This window comes from Ixodes scapularis, unplaced genomic scaffold (genome assembly GCF_016920785.2).
Source record: "Ixodes scapularis isolate PalLabHiFi unplaced genomic scaffold, ASM1692078v2 PGA_scaffold2__306_contigs__length_199485367, whole genome shotgun sequence".
In the NCBI taxonomy this organism is placed as follows: domain Eukaryota; kingdom Metazoa; phylum Arthropoda; class Arachnida; order Ixodida; family Ixodidae; genus Ixodes; species Ixodes scapularis.
This window is the reverse complement of record NW_024609857.1, coordinates 170,061,931-170,083,957: the sequence shown is the minus strand read 5'-3', so window position 1 is coordinate 170,083,957 and position 22,027 is coordinate 170,061,931. Positions and strand designations below refer to the sequence as shown.

Sequence of the window (22,027 nt, the reverse complement as noted above, 5' to 3'; positions counted from 1 at the left end):
GGTAAAGAAACTTTAGAACAACACAGTTTAATTAACAGAACTTCTAAATCTATCCGCGTCATGAAAAATATCAAGGCTACTATTTCGCAGCAATCTATTCATAGTCGTTATGTGCTAATTATAGCAGAGTCATCCGTTCTGCTTTATGAAAATCAGAAGGGTAAAACATTGAATGCGATCTGCAAGAAAATTGAGGAGCGCGTGGGTAAATGCAACAAAGTAGTACAGATGAACCAAATATTCCATTCGCGACCTTGTGCAGAAACTTCAAATCATGTCTCATTCTTCTGTTACGCAATGTATCCAGTTGCATCAGTCTGCATATTCGCGCACTATTTGTAGCAATCTAAATAAAAGTAGCGATCATAAAGTACACGAATGAATTTTCTTTGAACACGCCTGATGATACATTAATTTGTAACTCCAATACAATTCCACACTGCCGAGGCGTATTCAATACGATAACGCACGAGTGAGCAAAACAAATGTAAAAAGCAAAGTGAATTCGAAAAATTTATGTTACACGTGTAATGGCTCCCAAGACTTTAGATGATGCATTCGTTATAGCAATGACAGGGTGGATAAAATTAAATACAGGATTCACACACACTCCCAGATCTCGATTCACAGAAATACAAGCGATAGCGTTGTCGTCTAACGTGCAAGAAGAGTTCACAATATCGCGCTTTCTCGAAAATTACATAATTTCTGTCTTCATCTCATTCAAAACAAGGCCATTCAGAGAACACCACGCCGAAATTGAATTTACATCACGCTGTAGACGCTCCCAGTCCTTTACCGTATTAACCACACTAAACAACTTAATGTCGTCAGCAAATAACAGTAATTGCGCATGCTTAATGGCGGAAGATATATCATTCACGAAAATTAAAAACAACAAAGGACCAATATTGTAGCCTTGTGGAATGCCCGAAGAAGATAAAAAAGGAGCTGGTAAGCAGCTCGGCACTCGCACAAAATATACCTGGTGAGATAAATCTTTCAAAAAGCCGACAGTACTTAGAACACAGACCGTAGATGCAGAGCTTTCTCAGAAGTAGCTTATGATTTATTTTACCGAATGCTTCATATCAAAGTACACGACATCTGCGTGGCTTTGGCTACGTACAAATGGTACGACATGATTCAAGAAGGAGCACAGCTTGGTCTCCGGAGATCGGCCTTTCATAAAACCGTACTGTTCTGGAATAATCTTCTGACAAAAATACGTATAAAGGCCAGTATACAAAACAATTTTGAAAACTTTTGATATACTGAACTCTGATATACTACAGGCGGATAATTATCAACCGTCGAACGGTTGCTCGATTTATGCAACGGAACCACAACAGATCGTTTCCAAGCGGCAGAAAAAATTCCAGACTCAATTGAGAAATTAAAGATGTGTGAAGAAGCACTGCACAAAGTAGTTGAGTACAACCTTTCACTATAAAATTAGGAATTCCATCCGCTCCTCCAGACAACTTCGGTTTCGATTTTCTAGTGGCCTTCAATACTTTACTTTCATTTAGTGGAGCGAGAAACAATGAATTTGTGCAGTTTGTATTCGAGCAGGGCAATGGGCAATCGTTAGTATTGAAACAAGAGCTAAAGTGCTTCGAAAAACGATTTGTTATATCTACCGGATCCGAATAAAAATATTCGCCATCTTGCAGTGTGATAGTAGCAACATTATCTTCCGTGCTCTCCGTGACATATTTCCATAGGCACTGCGGCCGTGTGCTCAACGATATCTCCGTAATGTTATCGCGCTCTCGCTTATCTTGCTCAAGCATTATTTTCGCCAATGCTTGACACTAACTATATTTTTATACCAATCTGATAATCCAGTTTTCCGATAAAGGCGATGATCGTGTAGTTCGTGTTTAACCAATGCCTAAGTTGCTTTGTGAACCATGGGGATAGTTAGATTTGCGGGATACCTTCTTTGGTATAAACAATTCTATGCTTTCCTTAATGATACCGGAAAGTTTATCCGTAGATGACTCGGCGCATCGATCCTTTAGAACACCACTCCAGTCATAGTCCCGAAGATGCTGATACAAGGAATAGGTAGCCACCAAGGGGGGGGGGGGGGGGGGGGGGGGGAGGAGACCGGTGGCCGAGTGGGCTAAAGCGCACACCCAGCTCGACGCGCGTGGAGCGAAAGCTCGCGCTGCAGAACCCAGGGATCCTGGGCTCGAGCCCCGCCCCTGCCCGTTTCGATCTGGATGAGCATCGTACCGGCGTGCGGTCGTGTATCACGACTGCGTGGTGCACGTTAAAGACCCCAGGCTAGCGGTTGTACTGCACTGGCTAAATTGCTCATCTACAGCGTGTGACTCGTCGCAACTTTAATGGCTGACCAACTACACGCTGTATAAATATCGCCATAACCCAATAATCTTTTGGTAGCCACCACTGTCAATGAAAAAATTCGCTTGTCCACTGGGAAGGAAAATGATACAATAAATGGCTGATGATAATCATCCACTCGTAATAGCGGTTGCTCTGCAAGTCTGACATCGACCAAAGAAGTGACCAGAGTAAGGTCAAGTATATTGCTGTAGCGATTTTGAATTTATTTTTCTTTATTTCTGTTTTTATAACCTATACATAGTTAAAGATGATTTCTTCTGCATACTTTCTTTCCAGATTTCTCTCTCTCTCCATGCTTCCTTAACTCTGTTTTCTACTGAATTCGTTTCACTGCCCGCCTGTAGAAATTTATTTCCGAGCTTTCGAGTTCGTTTCGTTCAATTTTTGTTCAAGCTTTTCATGCATTTTTACTTATATACCCTAGCTGCCCACCTCATCTGCTTCATATCAGTTAGCCTTTGGTCAAGCTTTACTTGTTGCCTCTCTGCTCTCAAGGGATGCCCAACCCATATTCCCTGTACTTCTTCATTTGGTGTGTTACCATGTCCCCAAAAGCTAACCTGCCTACACTCTTTGCCTTACCTCTAAGCTTGAATGTACTTCAGATTTGATACACAAGGCTGCATTACCGAAAGTCAACCCTGGTATTATTGCTCCTTTCCATACCCCCCTCACAACTTCGTATTTATTAAAGTTCCGAAGTGCTTTGTGTTTGATAATAGCTGAATTTCTTTTCCCCTTCTTTATTACAATATCTTAATGTTTCAGATATTTTCTTCCCTCATTTAACCATGCACCCAGATATTTGTGCTTACGTATATGTTCTATCACAGCGTCTTGCATCTCCAGAGTTTCTCCCTTCGCGTCGTTATGAACTAGTATTCCAGACTTGTTCCTACTGAAGTTTAGCCCTAAAGTGTCCCCTTCCCCGCTGCAAATTCTAATTAGTCTCTGCTTTGTCTCTCGACACTCTGCTACAAGTACCATGTCGTCTGCATGTAAGTCAGATCTAATTCTAAATTGCATTGCTCTAATCTTTTTCTCCATTTCAGTAATGTATATCACAAAGAGCAGGGGAGATAATGGGCAGCCCTCCTTAAGTACTATTTTTATTGCGTACTTTAAGATTAGGCGCAACGTTGCCCAATGAAACGATAAAATAAAAACACAGATTATTAGCCACGACCCCAGCAGCTCAAAATGGGCTCCCAATGTGGGAGCAATAAGCACCCAACTTCTCAGCTTCGTGGGGGTCTCTACTGGAATTCGCAACGTTATCAATAGTGATCTTCCCCAAATCCCAAATGGGTTCGTCTTGTGGAGCTTCCACTTGGGAGCCTGTGCTTGAGCACATTTTGCCAAAAGCAATCCTAACAATATCTTAATATCTCTGAATATCATTCTATATCTGGAAAAGTTCACTCACCACCAGTCCCTGTAGAACTCCCTGTCGGCAAACCTGAGCACCTCAGCCGTCATGTTGAGCGTTGAATGAAAGAACCAGTAGAAGATCACAAGCCAGATGAAGATGTTAATCACCTGGACGCCAACAACAGAAAATGATGTTGGCTTGTCAGTGGACGCGTACACGTTCTTTAAACAGATTAAACCGAACTTTCATGTTCACTTTTTCAACTAGTAACTGGGTGAATTACTCTGTGCAGCACTTGAAAATAAACCTTTACCACCAACCCTAATTCCGTACTAAATGCTACAACAGCGATAAACGTGGACAAAGGCTGCCCTGCCGATCCTTGGCTGTTTTCGGTGGTTCGAGACTTACGAACAAGGAACGGTAAGAGCAAGAGGACAGGCGAGGTTATGGAAGTCAGACATCGGATTTCAAGATTTGTGAACCCCGAAAGGAGGACGCATAAAGAACAAACAATATAACACTCTTTAATGCTGTCTATAAGGTGAATGTTTCTGCCATTTGTGCCGGAAACCTCTCGGATTTCAAGCTGTTTGATTAACATAAGCTCTTGAAAGGCCCTAAAAACTAAACGATAAGTTCTATTGCGTTACACTAGCTAATTGTGAAAAACGTAAGAGACCGGAACTGGAAATTACCCTTACAAAAATGAACAATAAGTTTGAATTGAGCTTCTAATGTGTTTTTATAGTCAAATGAAACTCAACGTTAAATGAGTTTTATCATTACAAAACTAATATTTATTATTTTGAATTTAGTCATTACACATTCAAATGAGTGTTATCATTACCCACTCAATATCTATTCTTTTGAATTTACTCATTACAAATTCAAGTGAGGTTTATCGTTACCCAATCAATATCAATTCTTTTGAGTTTACTCATTAAATATTGGAATGAGTGTTATCACTAAGAACACAATATCCATTCTTTTGACTTTACTCATTACAAATTCCAACGAGTTTTATTGTTACCCAGTCAATATCAATTCCTTTTGAGTTTATAAATGTACTGATTACTCATGGAAACGAGTATTATCATTAGGTATGCAATATCCCTTCTTTTGAGTTTATCCAAAGGCACTCAAGTGAGTTCTACCATAAGGCACCCAAGAGACATCAGCTGATCCACAGCGGAGGAATTCGATAAAGGCAAAGGTGAAGACAATCATGAATGCAGATTACCTGCTATTCAGAAGACATCCTCCTCAAATAAAGTCATGTTCAAAATTGCGATCCAATAACTTCTCATATTTATTAACCATTTATTAACCCTTCTATGAAATCAAAACATATTCAATTATTCCCATTCTCAACTACCACACTGTCTCGGGCGATCAAAATCATAGAGTTATTATAATGTACGCTAGAGGTTCAAGTGGCGCTAGTGTGCTGACGCAAATTGAAGCAGACAGCAACCAGTCGAAAATTGACTTCCGGTAATGCATTTCTGTGGGAAAAAGTGAGTGCATTTTCTCTCTGCGCCCGATCATAAGAGCAAATATCCCGAATAATTCGTACGTACTAGGTAGTTTGGAACATTTCTCAGTCAGGCCGACGAAAGAATTGGTCAGTTACGGCGTTTTTCTTTCGAATTCATCGCATTAAAAACGGTGCTAAAACGGCTTCGTACGTGTATTTATGTGCACTGTCGGACACTGTTAGCGCGAACGCGGCGTCGGCAATTTCCTGCATGGGGGATATACATGCCAAACGAACGGAGGACCTCTGGAAAATCAAGAGCGGCGGCAAGAACTGCGCAGTAACACTAGATCAGTAACTCGCAGTGCATGTACAATCAAAATAAATTGAAGGCCACGTAATCTATTCCGATTTTAAATAAGTACCGCTTCCTGAGCGAAGCTGCTTGTACGTTCAAAATATCACCCGCGCGCTCGATATCTTTGAGAATAAGTGCGCGATAAAAGCTGCCCGACAGAGAAAACAATACGAAGAGACACCTTTCATAGCCCACGAACTTTATTATCCACGTTTTGAAGGTTTTTATCCGCTCATGCACGACGGGATCATTTTCATATAGTGACAGGACTGGTATATTATCAATATACAATCGTCACCGGAATGCTGGCGAGTCTTGAACCCACTCTATATTTGTTTCGATTGTAATTTTGCTTTGAATAGTCGCTTGTTTTTACACACCAGCTGCGGAAAGCACGTTTAGAACTGAAATGTAGCGAAGTTAAACATCGTTCACTGATGAAGAAAAATGCGCAAACTAAAGCAATTACACTTTCACAGTGTTAATCAAGGTACATACTATTCGGTACGACCCCAATAACCAAAGTGTTCCGTGTTATTTTCCGGCGAAGAGGAAAAATGCATGCGCGTTTTCCCATAGGAATGCACAGGAGCACCGCAAAAGTAGACTGGTTGCTGTCTGCTTCAATTTGCGTCACGGAAGTCGCATAGACACTAGCGCCAGTTGAACCTCTAGCGTACGTTATAATAACTCTATGATCAAAATGACACAGCGATAGACATAATGACTCAATATACAGAATCTGCTCCCAAACTTCCCTACGCGCGCAATCCACTAAATTATAAAATATATTCTGCCACGACCCCGCCCCCTCCTCCATTCGCATTTGGCTAGACCGCAAGTCTTACCATCTCAGTGCATAAGCAGTAACATATCGAAATTGACTCTGAAATTTAGTTTCTCAGGTAATACAGGTAATTTTCACAAATTTAAAAACATTGAAAAAAAAAAAAGAAGAAAGAAACAAGCCAGCAGTTGTTTTGCGAAACTCCGCTAGATCAGTCATGACACTCCTGGGGTTCGCGCCTCACAGTTTGGGAAGCACTGCTGTTTAATATTAAAAATACAGAGTGCTGCTAAGAACATTTTTCAAAACATTTATAAGTAGCAACTGTTGACCTAATACCGGGCAAAACTTTAGACCAACTCTCACACAATCTCACAGAAACATAATCACAAATTTACACAGAATAAAAAAAAGTGAAAGCCGTTTACAACTCCCTGTAACACCGAATTAGAGCGCAGCTCTTGAGGAGGAGGAGGGAAGGGTACTGGGGGGGGGTGAAGTGTCCAGGGGGGGAGTCACGTGACCTTGGAGGGTCACGTAACGATGCCGATGATGTCATCAGTGACGTCACTGATGACGTCATCAGTGACGATGACGATGCGGACTCCGATGACATCATCAGCGATGATGACGATGCGGATGTCGGTGACGTCATCAGGGTGGTCACGTGACCTCGGCGGGGGGGTCACGTGACCCGGGGGGTGGTCACGTGACTTTGGGGGGGGTGTCGCGTGACTTCGGGGGGGGGGGGGGTCACGTGACCTCGGGGGTCACGTGGCTTTGGGTGTCACGTGACCTTGGGGGTCACGTGACCCTGGGGGAGGGGTCACGTGACCTCTGGGGGTCATGTGACCTTGGGGGGCCGCGTGACCTTGGGGTGACCTTGGTTACGCCGACGGCGACGCCGACGCCGGCACCGCTCAAGCCGGGAACGGGCCCCTAAGAGCTGCGCTCTAAAAACCAGTAAGAATAAGACGAAATACACTCTAAGCTGATTAATTAACTCTGAGCTGTCATTTTGTTTTAATTGAATACACATGAAAATAAAAGAGGAATAGGAATGCCAATAGGTATATCTTTTGGTCCTATGGGAGGTTGGACTGCTTCCATAGGGACTTTATCGGAGTCGGACCATTAGAAATTTTTACCTGTCAAACGAAATGTTTTGTTGGCGAAAGAGGAATGTCTAGGCCAATTGTGCATGTATATTTGAGCAATAGGAACCAATTAGACGTATGTCTGTCAGAACGATGTAAATGCATATTGGACGCAACAATTGAGAATCGGATCAATGGGACCATGTTTCTGTGCTTTTGGAAAGTTGTGTCTGGACGAAGCTGATATATTTGTCAGACATCCCATTGAGGTAAAAATAGTCCCTGTCAGAAATACACCGGCCCATTTGATGTAAGTGTTATGTAGCCTGGGCTGTATGATGAAAATATCTGTTCCACGTCCAAAGAATATGTTGCTAGAATTCCAGCATGCATAAAAGTACATTATTCAAGTTAATTGTGCGAAAGTGTTACGCTTATTTTTCAATACTTTCGGATGGCAAAAATGATTTCAGCCCAGGTTACATAACACATCATCGTTGTACATCAATGGGGTTATGAACGTTCAAAGAGTTTCGTAGCTCGAAATTAATGCTAGAATCAAATACTCAGATACAGTCACAATTTAGAGGAAAATACCCTATTGCAATGCTTGCTTTTCAGAAGGCATTTTGGGGCCATACTCTAAATAAGACTTAGGAGCATGGTGCGGCAAAATAATTTACTAATAAAATAATGTAAGCTGAGCGTAAATTAAAAGTAAACTCCACAAAAAAATAAAAATAAATCTACTCCCTACTGCATTGCACCCGAAACAAATAGCGCGTCGGTGCATGTCCTGATTTACACATTTATTTCCTGTGCTTATAATAATAACTGTATTCACCCTCTTTTACTCCTAAGTTTCTAAAGACATATTTACGGCGCCCCTCTATCGCGATTTGGTCAGTTTCGGTTTCGGTATTGTAACTTTTATTGGTTTCGGTTTCGTAATAAAAGGATGGCGTCTTCGACGCCCCATCGGTAGCGACACCAGTTCTTTGTTTTTTCTTTTTCCGGCATGGTTTTGCCAGTTTTGCCAGGCTCACGCAGCCAGCGGCGTTCAAGGAAGCCTCGGTAGAGGCCGCCAAGAGTCAGGATGACGTCACGATGACGTCAAATATGTTGATCACCCACTCCGGCCACTAGGACGGGTACAGCCGTTAACATCTGTGTTACTTTGGGGCGCACTTTCTGCGCTCAAGCGTAGGCTTCTTGTTTCCACCGCCTCAAAATATGGCGTTACGATCAACATTGCCGCTGGGCCGGTGGCCATGGCAACGGCGCAACCGGTGCCACCGGTGCAACGGTCGCCGACATCCGATGAGCGTGATCGTCTGCTCCGAGTTGTCTGCGGAAAGCGTGGTGTTCGCTCGGTCCGCGCTAATTTGACTTCTAAAGTTCTGGTGCTCTTGGAAGAGGATACCTTGGCGCTACTACCCTGCGAAATGGTGCGGGAACTCCAGCAAGTCGAAAGTGTTGTCGTTCTTTCTACAGGGTGATTCAAGGAGACGCCAGGCTCTTTAAATCAACCGCAAAATTCGGTTTCTTAACCTATAGCGCTACGACTTTGTGCAGCGTTGCCCATGGATGGTGCATTTTTTTTTTTTTGTAAAATTTGCAAAGAGCGAACTTACCTGAGGCAAAAGTAAAAAAAGAAAAATGCTTAGCTCCTATAGAAACGCAGCGACGCCACCGGTCTTCAAACAACACGGCGCCCTTTCGCACGGGAGACAAGAGATGGCGCAACGAACGCCGCCAACGATTACGCCAACGAACGAGCATACGGCGCCGAGAGCCGGCGTCTTTAGCAGACAATCTTTTCGGTTCAAAAGTGGCGCGCATTCCGCAGGCGACGACAGTCGCAGAAACAAAAACAGGCGCGGTAACAACAAAGAAACTGCAGTTCCTTGTCTGCTAAAGACGCCGACTCTCGGTGTCGTATGCTCGTTCGTTGGCGGCAGTTGGCGTCGCGACCGCTTGCGCCATCTCTTGTCTCCCGTGCGAAACGGTGCCGTCTTGTTTGAAGACCGGTGGCGTCGCTACGTTTACATAGGAGCTAAGCCTATTTTTTTCTTTACTTTTTCCTAAGGTAAGTTCGCTCTTTGCAAATTTCACACACACAAAAAAAAAAATGCACCATCTGTGGGCAACGCTGCACAAAGTCGTAGCGCGATAGGTTAAGAAACCAAATTTTGCGGTCGATTTAAAGAGCCTGGCGTCTCTTTGAATCACCCTGTATTCACAAAGGAGTTCGGAAGCGAGACGTAAAGTTTCGTTTTTCGTCGCTTTCATTTCAAGCTCATTTCATGTTGCGCGATCCTGGTTGCGATTTTCAGTCTCGTGCGGCAGAAACCCCGTGAACACAGCACTTAACATTCGTTTGTTTTCGTTTTTTTGTACGTATGAGCGACGTTGCACCTGAAATTCGCAGGCAGATCAAACCGTACCACGTGCTAAGCACACAGGACGACACAGGCACTTTTAGTGTTCTCTTTTTGCCCACAGACCCTTGCCTTACTTTTGTGGGCAAGCTTGAGTGCTTTCTGGCGTGCATTCTCACACTGGTATACAACGATAATGTGATGAAGAATCTTAGTGCTTTGACAGAACAGTCGGACACCTTCTCTGTCCAGCAATCTGCTAGAATTTCCTCCAGATGTTCTGCTATGAACCTTGGTAAATATACGCCTTTTAAAAGACGAGATCTGCCAAAACCTCATTTGAAAAGGCCTGCAGCTGACAGGAAAGCACGAAAACCGTAAAACAAGTCATCTATCAGCTGAGTAACAAAAAACTCATATTTTTTTGTCTACAAAACATAGAAGGTTCTGCTGATCAAAACTGTGGTGGTGCGATATCTTTTATAAATGTATATTTCTTTCATTGTGCTCTTACGTGCTTCTCGTGCCATCTGTTCTATTGTTCCGTAAATTTTATTATCTGTATATATCTGCCATTTTATGTATGAGATCTGTGTAAATAATAAAGATTGTATAAAAAGTAAATGTGTGCTCCTTGCCTCCTACCCACTTGAGGAGCAGCTTCTCTGAAGTTGCGCTACAGTGGTTTATGAAAAAAGATATAAAACAAAAGCCCCAGAAGACGAGAATGAAATCGAGGAGAAATGAAATCAGGCAAGCAAACCAAAGGGCGAGTGGCAGCGAACCGGCCGCATAGGACGCGACAGGACAACTTGCGCCATCTAGGGGCAAGTAGGGTCGGCCCGGCAGCAGTAGAGGCGGCGATTGTAACGCCATGTTTTGAGGCGGCGGAAACAAGAACCCTACGCTTGAGCGCAGAAAGAACGCCCCGAGGGAACATGAATGTTAAAGGGACCATGAAATGATTTTAAAATCGAATTTCATCCACCGCACGTCGTAAAAGGTGTGAAAAGAAACACAAAAACACAAAACTAGGGAGCCAAAAAAAATTATTTGCTATAGAACTTTTAAAAGAAAACTGGACTCTTTTGCCACTTCTTTCCTTCGAAAGCTCTGCCTTTTCACTACGATGCATCCGCAGAAGCGGAGCACGTCAGCCGAATCCACGTCGCCTATTGGGTAAGAGCCTACCTCACCAGCACCGCGATCGTAAACAATAAATAGCCGGCGAATGTTTCCTAAAAGTTTTGTTAAATAATATTCAGATCCACATTTTGTAGCATAATTAGAGATGAGTGGCGAAAATTGCCAAATTTGATGGATGGATGGATGGATGGATCTGGCTAAACCCTGTGAATCGGGCGGTGGCTTGCGCCACCTAGCCAACATTATAAATCTAATTATATGTTTTGAATTCCAAGATTAAATCTCACCCCTGCCTCGATTTTAGCCACCAGTCTGATAACCTCCGCTTGGTTATTTCTACCCGTGTAAAGTCTATTTTTCCTTCACTGTCTTTAAAACCCAATGCTTTGATTAAATCCGCCCGGTCACTGTTAACTGTTGGGTGAAGCCCTTTACAGAAAAGTATTAAGTGTTCATCCGTTTCCTCCTGCTCCCCACACACACTACATAAAGTGTCCATCTCCTGGTACTTAACCCGGTACGTCTTAGTCCGCAATACTCCTGTCCTGGCCTCAAACAACAAAGAGCTTCCCCTAGAATTATCGTAGATATTTTCTTTGCAAATTTCCTGTTTGAACATTCTGTACGTCTCCAGTGCTGGTTTTGTCTGCATACCCGTTTCCCACAGACCCTTCTCTGTTTCTTTTATCCTTTTCTTAACCCGTAATTCCTGGTTGGCGCCCCCACTGCCGCCCAAATATTTGCTTGATAATTTTCTAGTTCGCTTTCTCCATTTGGTATCTACATTCCTCATGTACAAATAACTGAAAACTTTCCTAGCCCACTGCTCTTCCTCCATTTCCCTCAAACGCTCCTCAAATTCTATCTTGCTGCTAGCTTCCCTGCCCTCGAATGACGTCCATCCCATGTCGCCTTGTACCCCCTGATTCGGCGTATTTCCATGAGCTCCCAAAGCAAGCCTACCTACGCCCCGCTGTTTAATTTCTAACTTTGCTTGAATATCTGGCCTCATGCACAGGACCGCATTGCCGAAGGTCAGGCCGGGAACCATGACCCCTTTCCAAATCCCCCTCACCACTTCCTACCTACTGTAATTCCACAGAGCCCTATGTTTCATGACGGCTGCATTCCTGCTACCTTTCATCGCTACATGTTTTTCATGCTCCGTTAGATACTCAACACCATTATTTATCCATACCCCAAGATACCTGTACTTATCCACTACCTCCAACATGACCTCTTGTATCCTATGCTCGCCACCATCTTTATCATTAAAAATCATCACTGCCGATTTTTCTTGACTAAATTTAAGACCTAGTTTATCTCCCTCTGTACCACAGATAATGCTGAGAGCCAAGCGCCATCTATCGTGTGGTAAACGAAGCAACTACTGCGCGTGCGCAGTAGGGCAGGGCCGACTTGAGAACGGTTATTTCCTTTGGTTTCCTTCCTCTCAAAACTGACTGACTGAACGTTTATTTTTCTAAGTGTTCATCTCGCGCGTGCCGACTTCAAGCAGCAAGAAAAAAATGTACTTAAAACAGACCACGACGAACAAGAACGTTGGATCCACAAACACCCGAGAAGAGCGACAACAGCCGCGAATCCCGCTCCGACGTTGGCTCCGACGAAGCTCTCAGAATATAGGCCTAGCAGGCACTCCGACTCGGCGCAGCGTTGCTTCGTCGCAAGACCGTCTGTCTGCCTACGACCGGCTGGCGTGCTGAATGGAATATGCCCGCGCTACCCTTGTGGACCCTTCCCGTATCATAGTTTGATCACTGACCTCAATTTTAGGTTAAGAGGTGAGGTCAATCTCTTCCCCTTGTTTTCCGAGGCAGTGTTGACGAACACTCGTCGAAAAGGGACCCTCGTCGATTCCCTCTTCTTGTTTTGTGTGATATAGAGCTGAAATAAACGCTGTATGGATTACCTTCGTAACACGGTATGTACACTTTGTTATTGGTATGCCATTTTTATTCTGACAGACTGCACGTCACTGTCGAGCTGTAACAGTTCGTGGGAGGTATACGTGCAATACCGGTCCAACCTTTCTTTGCCGAGTGTCGCGTCAGTATCGAGTTGCAATCGTAAAAGATCGGTCCCGAAGCGCTTAGCAACAGCGCGAATACAGCACTTCCATCAAACGCGCGCGTCCGCTCCGAGTGTGAACAGGTATTTACGTGGCTCTTGCTGACACTCCTAGTTCAAACGTATCTTTTTTAATGTCGGCTCGCTCCTGCATCTCCGAGACCGCGAAAAACGCCGCGGCAATTTGTTTCCATCTACGTCGCTTTGCAAACGACTGACACGGGCCGCCTTTTACCAACAATGACAGTTGGGTTGACTTCTGAAGTCTTCACCGGAAGACTCGCTGCACTTACCCACAGGCATACCGGCGTATGGGACTAGTCCCATGCTGTCGCTGTAGCGCAACGTATCTCATTGAATTTCGCTCAGCTGCGATGCGGCGATGAGAGGCGCCGATTCAGAAAATACGTCGGTGACATTGGCGCAGTAAAACCTACCGGCGCACCCCAACTCGTCGCCGCTAACGCTCCCATCTCCTACTGCCGAGAGAACTTCCGGTTCCGGAAACAGCGTACGTCACGGCTTGTTTTGCGGTCAAGAAAAAGTCGATATTTCATTATTTTTTTGTGTAGAAGTTAATAAACCGAGACGAAAACGGATGCCTGTTCGGCATTCAGTGAACATTGACGGTTTAATGTAAAAGTCATCTGGAAAAAGTAAAAAAGTCATTTCATGGTCCCTCGGCTGTACCCGTCCTAGTTGCCGAAGTGGGTGATCAACATATCTGACGTCGCTGTGACGTCATCCTACTTCTCTCTTTTTTTTTTCGCTCATCGGTCGCTCTTTTCTCGCCTCTTCGCTCGCTTGGGCGCCCGGAGCGCGTCACAATAGCCAAGGCTAGGGCTGCGCCGGCCTGGTTTTGCGACCGTTGGGTTTGTTGTCCGTTGGGTACATGTGTGTCGCTGTCGCGGGATGGAAATGCCTTGAGACATGGAAATGTGCTAATTTAATCAAGTATCTGTGAAGTTTCCTCTTGTGATGATTATGTTCAAGAAGAGCGCGCAAAACCGACGACGTGACAGAACGAGCAACTCTACGCAGTTGGTAAGCATTCTTCTTTGTTTGCATTGTACGCGTTGAACGAGAAGTGAACGTTAGGGAGTTTTAGAATAACGTCGTGGCTGCTGTGCATGCGCAGACCCAAAACGAGCATTCGAATTCAAGCTTTGGGGCCCGTTATTTCTCGAAAATAGCGTGGGTACCGCAAAAGGCGGCGCCCACGACATCTCCGTTGATCGCGTCTTCGACGCCGTCGCCCACTCGGGAACTACGTGAGTCGCACTCGGCGACCGCGGTCGGTATGGTCGAAGCGAATTGAAAACTCCACGGATCGCTGGATTCACAGCTCAAAGCTATCGAGGCGCGTGTACTTACAATCGAGGCAGACATCTAAACATGCCTGGGTAGTGGATCGTCAGGGCTTCGTAAGTACAACAGAGCAACTTGGCAGTGACAAAAACAAGAACATGCGGCATTGAGTATAAAACAAGTATAAAAATGTTACTCTTGACAAAAAAACTTCTTTAATTTTCATGATATAACGTTCTAACTTCCAAATAAAAGCTGTCGCGACATCTTGGCGGCGTTTTAAGCGCGAGATGCTTGCGTTTTGGGGGGTCCCCGGCAGAGAAACACTTTTCTAAAACTCTTCGCCGCAGTCCTCGCTATTTCGCTGTGCGTTACGCGCGGTAAAGTAGCGCCCGGTATTTTTAAACTCCCTATTTTCTCGGCACACGTTTGTTCGTTAAATTAGATTTTTTTTTTAACTAGTTGGGTTTGCTTTATCTGTCGTTATGTTTGGATCTGTGCGTAGCATAATGAAAAGTTGCCACACATTTTCTGTATGGTCCGAGAAAGTGTAGCTTATGTCAGCAGAGCACATATTGAATTCCTCTACTTTCAGTCCGTTGCTTTAGAAAATGTTTTATTGGTCTATCAGTGTACTGATGTCATTCAACTATAAATTGATTACATTGATCATACTTCATTACATTTCAGAAGTTAGACTTCCTTGGAATTCGGTTCATGCAGAGCCAATATTCCTTTGCTGTCAAAAGGGTTGAAGTGGATAGCCATCTTTTGTTTTGAAGTTATGGAAGTCGACTGGATTGTATCTGTTAGGACAAACTTCGCTCCCCTGACTTTGAAGAATTGATCTGGGTTTACCTTTGTCGGTTAGAATTTTTGATAAAGCAGTTGTTCCTTTTCGCCTCTTTTTTTTTCTGTCTTTTATTTCGCAACTGTAATGTGATCAAGCCAAGGGCCGCAGTTATTCCCAAATGAAGCAGCAGCAGTGTGTTCCCAGCTTGCGTCACTTCGATTCATTTCAAGGCATGCCACGAAATGAACGTCCCTGTTCATACACCGTTGGAAGTGGGACTGACTTCAAAATGCAGTTCGACACAGTGTTTGAGTGATGTGGGACGTGTGTTGAATGACCTATGCGGCTGTCACAGGTTCGGGGTTGGTCAACCCGAAACGTTCCAAGTCCCACTTTCTTCTTCTCGTCTTCCTCTTCCCATTGGCTTGAAGCTCGACCGGCATTATACTCCGTTTCATACTTAGCGCGCAACGCTGTCAAAGCTACTGGCGCGAGTGCGTGGCTTCGTCTACGGCTTTGTTTGCGCGAGAAGGTGTGCAGATGACCTACGAGATCAAGCCCCACGCTCGCGCCAGTAGCTTTGACAGCGTTGCACCCGAAGTATGAAAGGGAGTATAGTCTCATCCGAGCTCATGCCTTTGGCGCTCAGGTAAACATGTGCAAGGATTGCAATTGAACCACCCCCCCCCCCCTCCCTCCCTCCCCCCAAACCACCCTTGAACAGAACAAAATGACAAAAAAGACGAAATTTGTGACAGCGGTGTTCGAGAGAAACTGCACTTTTAATTACCCTGCCAGAAACTTGGCAAAGATTTCAGTGTGGCTGCAGCTGTGAGGGTGAGGTGGATCCAATATGAAAACTGGACCCTGAAGCGACGCCTTCAGGATGCCGAAAATATTTTTTGTAAGTTAGAAATTAACCCATTAGTATACTTCCTAAATATTTGGGCCGGGTGTCGATTAAAAATTTTTACCCAGTTAATTTGTCACATAAAATTTTAGACATAATATCTGGAAATGAGTGAGACTGCAGATGTTTCAAACTGGCTAAGGTAAAGCAGCTTTGCAGTGCACCAAAGTTTACACTGAACATACTTTTGTGTAGCGTCCACAAGGTGTAGCTCTTCCATTGAAGTTTTATGACTTAGTTTCTTCAATGTCTGAACTTTCAGCGTGCCAGCTGGGTAGTGTGTAATTGTTTTTTTTATAGCGCAAGCAAGATATTAATCCTGGCGGCAGGAAGTTTCGGCTAGCAGTTTACATAGTTGGACGACGGTGTGCATGCTTGCTTTCTCTGAAGCGGGCAATGAAGCGAAATAACAGCATGTGCGGATTGTCCATGCATTTAATTTTTTGTTTGTTGTTTGTTTCAGATTACATGTGCTCCCAGTACAAGGGGGTGGCCCTCCAGGCGCTGACGACCAGCATGTCGTCTCTGCTGTGCTGTCGAGCGAAATTTAAAGGGTAAATATTGCAGCTGCAGTTTTTTCTATTCTGTCCCTGCTAAACTTCCTGCGAATTTCTCTGCATGCTTGGTGTTTTTGTTTTCATGGTACTGTAAACTTTTGTTATAGTCCGTGGCAACTATAGAATAGCACAAGCCCCTCCCACAACTTCCTTTGCTCGCCATGATTGGCGGTGTCCCCTCGGCTCTCTTACTCTCTAGTGTTTGCTTATTAAAAAGAGTGAAGGGCTTTGTGGGAGAGGCTTCTGCTGTTCTAGAGTGGCAACAGAGTATAGTGCGACCCTGTAAAAATTTTTTTACGTTACATCATATGGCGTCACATATCATGGTACGTCACGTGAAGTGTGATGTCATCGAACCGAGGACATATTTTTATGACCATCTTTCGGGAACATCAACGCCGACGCCGTCGTTTGCCGTATTGGGACAAGCTTCTTTTTGAGGGATGAGTAATGCCGCGTTCCGAAGCGGCTGAGATAGTACAGCAGCAAGCATGCCCGGCTCTCATACAGCAGCACCGGGTTCAAATCCCAGCCGTGGAAGCACATTTTATTCTTTCTTTTATTCCTCTGTTAACTTTGGTACCACTCGGTTTACGCCGCTGGACGCCGGATTTTCCGCTCCATGGGCCATATAATGCTTTCGCATTAAAAAGGCCCATCCAGTCAGGAATGTGCCTTTTCGTGTGGTAGAGTCGCACAGCTGCCCACGACTTCGAAAATCACAACTGAAGTACGAGGGGGCACTAGTGATCACCAAATCAGGTTCACGCCATTCATAGGTGAAGGATTCATTTGGGTGCACTGAAGAGTTCTGTGACATTTTCTTTCGTTGATTCATTGGCGCATCTCGCCATTGATTGCAGTCCTGCACCTCGTTAGCTCTAACCGGCAGGAGGGACAGCTCGGCACGCTCGTCGGCTGAATCCTCCGTGTGTAGTTTAGCGTTGCCCTTATGCTGCTTCAAGTAGGGATGCATGTGAACAGTGCGTAAAACACATGCCTCTTGCTCACGCTTCTAACTTCATTGTCGGTAGCGGCGAAATAGCCAAGCGACGCGGCCATGTTTGCCCTAAAAAGTTTGTAAGACACTTTGGATAATTATATCGTAATATTCCGTTGATAGTCACACAAAAGTTGCGACAATTATGTTTTGTTAATACGGATTTCTTCTCGGGTTTCGTCATACGCAATTTTTTATCGTAAGTTTGCTTTTTGAATTCGGCCTCTGATGTATGGATCCTCCCAATAATTCCAACTTTGTGTATTGCATTGATTGTGAAAGCTGCAGTTGACACACACCCATTCGGAGCATGGCTTTATGATCTGCATAGAACCCTATTACCATTTGCTTCCTGTCCGTTGCGATTAAAAATACTTCTTCAAGGTAGTAAACAAACACACACAAAAAATACACAGGGACAAGGGGTAGACATAAAACACTGGTGCCAGTGTTTACGACCACTTATTGTCCATGTGTTTTTTGCGGCGCTTGTCTACGATCATAGACCAATTGGCCCAAATTGCCATGTTAATTCTGCGAGATGCTTATAAGTCTTAGCTTCTCTATGTTCAAATTTGGTAAACTTCATAAGCGATAACATCTGCTCGCTTATCTTCGGTAGATCTTGTCAAAAGCCAAAATAAAAGAGTGCAATGCGGCGGCAAAAACAGTGAACGATTGATTCTCGCAGACTCGGGGGCAAAATATACTTTTGCATTATGGTGCCCCTGAAAATGTTATTAATGCCACTCATTAAACTATCTAGGTAGTGTGTAAATTAAGTGCCTGGGTGAGCAAAAATCTTGGAATTTTAAATGTGAATTTCTGTATTTAAGGCTGGTTCACACATACAGTTCAGCGCTAACTCAGCCAGTCACTGCTACTTCCATGGCTTGTATCGTGTGTTCTGAGTTGCCTCCTTTCATAAAGGACTGATGTCCCGGCTTGTAATACTGATTCAGCGCTGAGGTAGTGCTGCGCTGTGAACAGGATACCTTGCTCGGACATTGAAGTTTAGATAAGCAGATCAACGTGTAACTGTGCATCTTTTTTCGTTATAAGTTACCAGTACAAGGTCTCCCATGGACACGAAGGCAGTACAAGGTCCCCCATGGACACGAAGGCAGTGTACCGTATAGTCGAATTTTGCATTTTTAATATACCAGTCATTACTCCTTCCCACGGTTTTATGCAGGCATTTTCTGAACCCTGCATGCGTATATAGGCACACCATATAAGTGACACTTGCACTCACTTCCCCTTCCTGAAAACAACGGTTACATCTGGACCACATGTCATGCAAACTATTGCCGTCTTCCCTCTTGGAGCCCTCCATCTAGAAACCCATGCTAGGAGTATAATTTCTAATACATTTCATTTGAAAGTCTAAATACACTGCTTTCAGTCTCTGTTGAAAATCAAATGTTTTTTTCTACCACGTTGCAATTCAGGTTTTGATGGGTCATCGCATTAGGTATATTCCGACTCGTCGGAATATACCTAATGAGATGGAACGTCAAAATTTCAAGTACAGTGCGGTAGAAAAAAACATTTTATTTTCAACAGAGACTCAAAGCAGTGCATCTAGACTTTCAAATGAAATGTATTAGAAATTCTTATGAGGTGGCACGGCAAAACCTTAATTGAAACGCGGTGGCCAATAGTTTTCGTAAACTCCTTACGGATTCGTTACAAAACTCATTTGCATTTCTATTGAGACTCGAAAAGATACGATAAGTAGACTCCATAAACTTTCAAATGAAATTCATTACAAAAATTTGTAAGGGTACGGTTCTACGTTCCTTTGTTGTATACAATCTATCTGAAATGTTTTGCCCCTCGTTATGCGATCCTCCATTAAGATTGACAAAGAGAGTTAAGCTTCATTCATATAGTGTGATTTCGCCTTCGATGTCACAGCTGCAACGTCCGGAACCCCAGCTTCCACCACGCTTTTTTTTTCGCACGAGCGACGTCGCGACTGCGAAATCGCAAGTAGAATAGCACCATGTGAATCAGGCATGAGGAAACTCACCGCCGCCTTGAGGAATTGTTCCAGGGCCGTCGGAATTCTGCGCTCCTCCCGGCCGACGGAGACGCTCAGTTCCGCCGGACACGAGCCAGCCATCTGAAAGGAGCCATCTCGAAGTTCCCCCGTGATTCATGGCGGCGCTTACCTCAGCAGGCTCGGCCGTGGGCTGCACGACCGGCATCATCAGCTGCTCAACCAAGGCCAGGATCAGCAGCAGAAGAAGCAGCTGCGGTGTCACGGGACAGTGCAGTAATGAGACTTTAGATATCATCATAGATCCGCATCTTACCGCGCGCCTACGTAGCCGAGTCGGCAGCGCGTTTGGCTCACACGGAAGTGGATCGGGTTCCGAACCGGCACTGCGCACTCTAAAGACAAAGGGTGTAGCCTTACACCCTTTGTCACATATAATGCACCCCGAGACTTCAGTTTGACGTACAGCGCACCGACGTCGAACTGACGGCCCCAAATTTTGCGAGGGACTTGATAACGCTGAAATATAACATATTAAACGCCTAAAGTACGTATCAAAGGTTGTAAAAAGAAGACGCTGAGGTTTTGCAGTAAGTCCAATAAAACCCGGATTACTTCTATTTTTCGCAGAGTCACGGGTACATTAACTATTTTAATAAGTTGTACAGCTCGGCTAACAAGCCGCTCGTGAAAGTTGGTACCGTCAGTTCAAAGTCAGTGCGCCGTACGTCGAATTGAAGTTTTAGGGTGTATTATACCTGACAAGGGGTGTGAGATTATAGCGTTTTTTTTTCTTAGACAGTGTGTCTTTTTATCTTTCTTTATAAATGCAGAGTATTCGAGAAGGTTGGAGAACCACCTAGCCTACTCATGCTCAAAAATATATACTTTGAAAAGGCTCGAGGCAGAATATTCTAGGCTCACAGGGAAGACTTAAAAGAAGCTGCACCGCGCCGTACAACTCAGTCTCGCCCTAGCGCTTGATCCTGCTGCTACGCCGTCATCGACGCCTGCGACGCTAGCCTTTCTCTATTTTGTTTCGGGCACAAGTTGGCCCCATTAAACGGTCAGTTTCCTTCAGTCATTCGCCGCCTCATCAAATGTCATTCGTGATAATATGCTTACATGGAAACGCCTCGCACAAAGGCATCTCCAGCTGCCTTTGACACTGCTATGCCAAGCGGAAAAGTGACCAAATGTGCAGTGTCCAAACCGCGTGTTTGCGCTATGTTTGACTAAAACCAATACCCACACTTCGAACGAAACAAACATGTTATTTGAGGCGTGTATGCTTTGTAACTGATTTCCGTAGTCTCGTATTTGAAATCGACCGGTCATTCTGAGCTAACCAACGCAACTATTTGAACTAAGCTGTGGTGTGCCCATGCCCACCGGCCCGCGTCACAGTGACGCCAAAAAAGCTGCCATTTCGTGAGCCTCCCTTTGGATGGAAGAACCATCCCTCCACCCTGCGCTAACACGCCCTTTGAAGTCCGGCAGTCGGATTTGTTTTTGGGCACCGCCTGGCAAACACCACGACTTTCCTCTTCGCCACCTCCGCTCTTCGGCGACTTCGGTGCTCGTCAGAAGTAACGTCGGACGCCTCCTGCCAATGGTGTGCCTGTTGGCTATCTGCCAGCCACGGCTCGCTCTAAGAACTTTTGCCTCCTGGATCTGGTGTCCTTCCCTTTCTGCCTTCGGTACTTGAGCAGCAGCGGAGGTCTTAAGCGATCGTCCGACAGCCGACAGAGCGTGTGAGTGGCTGTCCGGATCCACGTGATGAGCATGGAAACCAGCGAACTTAAACAAAAAAAACCATTCCCCCCATGCAAAAAAAAAAAAAAAAGAAGAAGAAAAGAAAGAAAGTAGACGGGCGGAAGTGGATTGTTGCACGACCTATGTGAGAATTTTATCGCCTCGCAATTTCGGAAGTGTCTTGTTTGGACTAGGGTGCCTCAATGTCCTTCTGTTTAGGGTGATACCACCCTTTGTAGTACCCGATGCCGATAGCAGGCGCTCACGGGGAAAATACAAAGAAATCGACGGAAACAAAATGTCGCCAAAGCACAGTCAGCGCACCAAATGCGTGCAGGGACACGCTGTTTCACGCGCTTCTGAACAAAAAATAAAAATAAACGTGAGGTACAAAGTGGCGAGATGCCACCACCCTAAGCAAAGCGCACATGAAGGCACCCTAGTTTGGACAGGCATTTAGGGGGTCTCGAGCCAAATCTTCAAGCGCGTCACTTTGGAGTCAAAGACCCTTCCCATTTATCTCTGCCTTCCTCTAATTTCCCTTCCCTGCTTAGCCTGGCCGCCGCTGAAGCGATCGGCGTAGTCGAGGGCCTCGCCGACAAGACCCT

At 44.7% G+C, this 22,027-nt stretch overlaps 1 protein-coding gene across 2 annotated transcripts in view; it reads right to left on the bottom strand.

The window, feature by feature from the left end:
• The window catches only part of LOC8023923 (diacylglycerol O-acyltransferase 1), a 111,218-nt gene that overhangs the window by 31,479 nt on the left and 57,712 nt on the right, over positions 1-22,027 (bottom strand). The window contains exons 7-9 of one of the 2 annotated variants that reach the window (XM_042292111.1): positions 19,837-19,917; positions 19,695-19,787; positions 3,806-3,918 (exon numbers count right to left, since the gene is read on the bottom strand). In XM_042292111.1, coding sequence (XP_042148045.1) covers positions 3,806-3,918; positions 19,695-19,787; positions 19,837-19,917 — 287 coding nt within the window. The remainder of the gene's footprint in view (positions 1-3,805; positions 3,919-19,694; positions 19,788-19,836; positions 19,918-22,027) is intronic. The other variant, XM_042292112.1, reaches the window with a different exon arrangement.